This window comes from Limulus polyphemus, unplaced genomic scaffold (assembly GCF_000517525.1).
Source record: "Limulus polyphemus unplaced genomic scaffold, Limulus_polyphemus-2.1.2 Scaffold83, whole genome shotgun sequence".
Taxonomy (NCBI): domain Eukaryota; kingdom Metazoa; phylum Arthropoda; class Merostomata; order Xiphosura; family Limulidae; genus Limulus; species Limulus polyphemus.
Genome location: NW_013665693.1, coordinates 724,099 through 727,374, shown reverse-complemented (window position 1 = coordinate 727,374; position 3,276 = coordinate 724,099). Strand labels below are relative to the sequence as shown.

At 38.6% G+C, this 3,276-nt stretch overlaps 1 protein-coding gene across 2 annotated transcripts in view; it reads right to left on the bottom strand.

Annotated features, from left to right (window-relative positions):
- Window positions 1-2,771, bottom strand: part of LOC106467791 (dachshund homolog 1-like) — a 67,212-nt gene extending 64,441 nt beyond the window's left edge. For both annotated transcript variants that reach the window (XM_022396726.1, XM_022396728.1), the window contains exon 1: window positions 1,843-2,771. In XM_022396726.1, the coding sequence (XP_022252434.1) occupies window positions 1,843-2,675 (833 nt within the window). In that variant the 5' untranslated portion in view covers window positions 2,676-2,771. The remainder of the gene's footprint in view (window positions 1-1,842) is intronic.
- Between the last annotated feature and the right edge of the window lie 505 nt (window positions 2,772-3,276).

The window sequence follows — 3,276 nt, the reverse complement described above, 5'->3', positions numbered from 1 at the left end:
GATATAAATACATCTGTAATTACCTCAGCAGTTACAGAGATAGGCTACAACGTATCTAGTTGATAATAATGTTTAGGAAATATATAGATCTGTAATTACCTTAGCAGTTACAGAGATAGGCTACAACGTATCTAGTTGATAATAATTTTTAGAATATACACTTAGTCTTGGCAGGTGTGACTACGATAAAGGTGGTAATGTCTATCAAAGCAGTGTCTTTCGAATCAAAATGTTGATTCAACAATTTAGTCTCAACGGATGTGGTTACTGATTAATTTGATAATCTCTCCCACGAAACTATCTTTCAAATACATGCGTTGAATTTACAATTTCGTCTATGCAGGTGTGGTTACAATAACATAACGCATTTTTCTAATAAAAATGTTGAATTTACACTTGCGTCTTGGCAGGTGTGATTGCAATAAAGGTGATAATGTTTCTCATAGCAGCCTCTTTCAAATAAAAACGTTGAACTTACACTTTGTTTCGACAATAACAATTTTATAGCACGTGTTATCGTTCTTAACTTAAAATACATCCACAAACCCCGTATTTGGATTCATCACAATATTACAAAAGTCACTAGGTGCTTCATTTCCATTACTTTTAGTGTTGTTCATCATTTCCGTAAAAACGGAAAATACGCAGAATAGAACCGTTTATGTTATATTTACAAACGTTGTTGTGTTTATCCGACGGCGACTATAAAGAAAATGTAAGCACTTCAGCCACACCATATATTCACACATTATGGTATTGAATAGTTATAGCTTAAGTTGTTAATATCGTAGAGTTTCTAATGATATATTCACCAGTTATGAATAATGTAACAATTATAAGCAAATGGCAAACCTAAAGTGATTAAAGTGTCAAGAGTGAGACATATAGTTTGTATTCACTACCTGGGTTTCATTATAAAATCAACACGTAATAATAATAATTATTATAGTGTTTTTGTGTGATAGAAACACATCATAACAGTACTTTTGTATTCATTAACCATTTCAATCTTCTACCGCCCTCAACATGTCATACCCGTATTTTTCTATTAAATAACTAGTTTAATTTACATGTTATAAGTAATGTTTTTTTTAATTTACAGCCTGAATTGGATTTTACTTTTAACAGCAACATGCCATTAAAAATATTTTGTATTAACTGAGTAGTTATATTTTATATCACTGCAACATAACAATATTTTCTTAATTCATTAACTGGTATGATTGTCCATAAGAAAGAGGCGTTGTAAAAATCTTTATGTAATCATTAAATGGGTTGACTCTCTATACCGTCCACAAGTGACTCAACGGCAAGTCTGCAGGTTTACGACGCTCAAATTCGGGTTTCGATACCTGTGGTGGGCAGAACACAGATAGCCTATTGTGTAGCTTTGTACTTAACAACAACCAAATCAAACCAGGCTTTCTATAATAACAGTAGGTTATAACAATATTATAAGTCTGCAGGCTTACGATGCTCAAATTCGGATTTCGATACCAGTGGTGGGCAGAGCAGAGATAACCTATTGTGTAGTTTTTGTTTGTATGTGTTTTTCTTATAGCAAAGCCACATTGGGCTATCTACTGTTTCCACTGAGGGAATCGAACCCCTGATTTTAGCGTTGTAAGTCCATAAATTTACCTCTGTCACAGCGGGGGACCCTATTGTGTAGCTTTGTGTTTAAGAACAACCAAACCAGACTTTATATAACAATAGCACATTATAACAACATTCTAATTCATTAACTGGGTTAATGTACCTTAATTCATTTTCATCATTTTGCCTAAAGATTTTTTTTTTATTTCAACAACCCCTTAGAAAGAAGTCAATAATAGAAAGTACCTGGCAGTAATGCAGTCCTTGTAGAGAGCATCGAAGTCATTGCAAGACAACAGCTTACAACGATTCACGCCGGGTTGGATTGCTCCCAGTCCTCGCAAGATCCGGACCTGTTCTACGTTACACACAATCGGATTGATGTTCATTCGTTTCAGTTTGGTGTAAACTGTGTGCAGCCCTCCGACAAGGTGTTTCAGGAACAGTTCAAAGGCTTGTGGTAGACACAGCAGATATTCGTTCTGCACACGGAAAGCGGCCACTTTGGCTCCGCGATAATCGATTAGGCGACACTCATGGCCCGAGTCCGCAGGAATACCCGACGGAGAACCCGTGTGTGTCGAACGCTCCAGCCGGCAGCCGCCGTACGCTGACAGGGCAGGCGTGGTGTCACCGCGAGAGAGCAACTGGGTGGTACAAGGGATGTGCAAATTCTCCAAACCTAATTTGTTGGTGTGCAGGGACATTATGGGGTTTGCCTCGACCCGGCTTGATGAGCTGGTATACGGACGTGTCGGGGAAACAGTCGCCGGGGACGTTATTAGGCTTAAGGGAGTATCGCTCGGGGTTACTGACCTTGATTGTCTATGATGGTTATCAGCAGAGGATTCTAGAGACCGCATGTTAGGAGATTCAAGTCGCGGAGAGCATGATGCCTGTCCTGAATTGAAACAGTTTGCTCGATTCCCTGTTCCATCCACGTCACCTTCTGGACGTCCAAAGTGTCCATTTGTTCGGCCGATAGCCTCCAAGAGTTCTTCAGACGGACTCTTTGTATTATTGCAGTTAGTGGTCAACATGTGAGGGGCTGGCTCTCCGTTCAAAACGCTTCTGTCCATATGAAATAAATCTATTTCATACGCTTTTTTTGAAGACGAAGTAAATTCAGCAACAACGTAACACTGTTGTTTGCGCACGCGGGGTACGCTGTATACCCTCCGTGGCTCTTATCTCGAGTCGAGGCTTCAGTAGCCAAGTGACTTGCTGAAACTACCATTCATGCAATAAGCACCAAGGAAACGTCATAGCTCGTGAAGTTCGCCAGCGAATGACAGTCCACGGATTTCGTAGATCTCCCAGTGGGGGTCGTTTCGATTATCAGCTATATTGTCACTTTCGACCCGGAGCTTGATGATCAAAGAACAATTATGTTTCTCTATTCTTTTCCAAGATGAGCAAAGTATAAAGCAAGAGTAGTCTACACACGCTCCGTTCTGCAGGAATAAACAAAGAGATTTGATAGGTTTTTTTTTTTACTCTCGTATATATATATATTGGGGAAAGGGTGCAGGGAATACGAATTTTTTATTCATATTTACTTGTTTTGTTTTTGTTCCTTCAACTATTACAAATAAAAATGAAATCATTGTAATTTTAAAGCTTTACCCAATGTCAAAAAACTTTGTGATAAAGTAGTGTTAGAAAAATCTCCCCTATAGT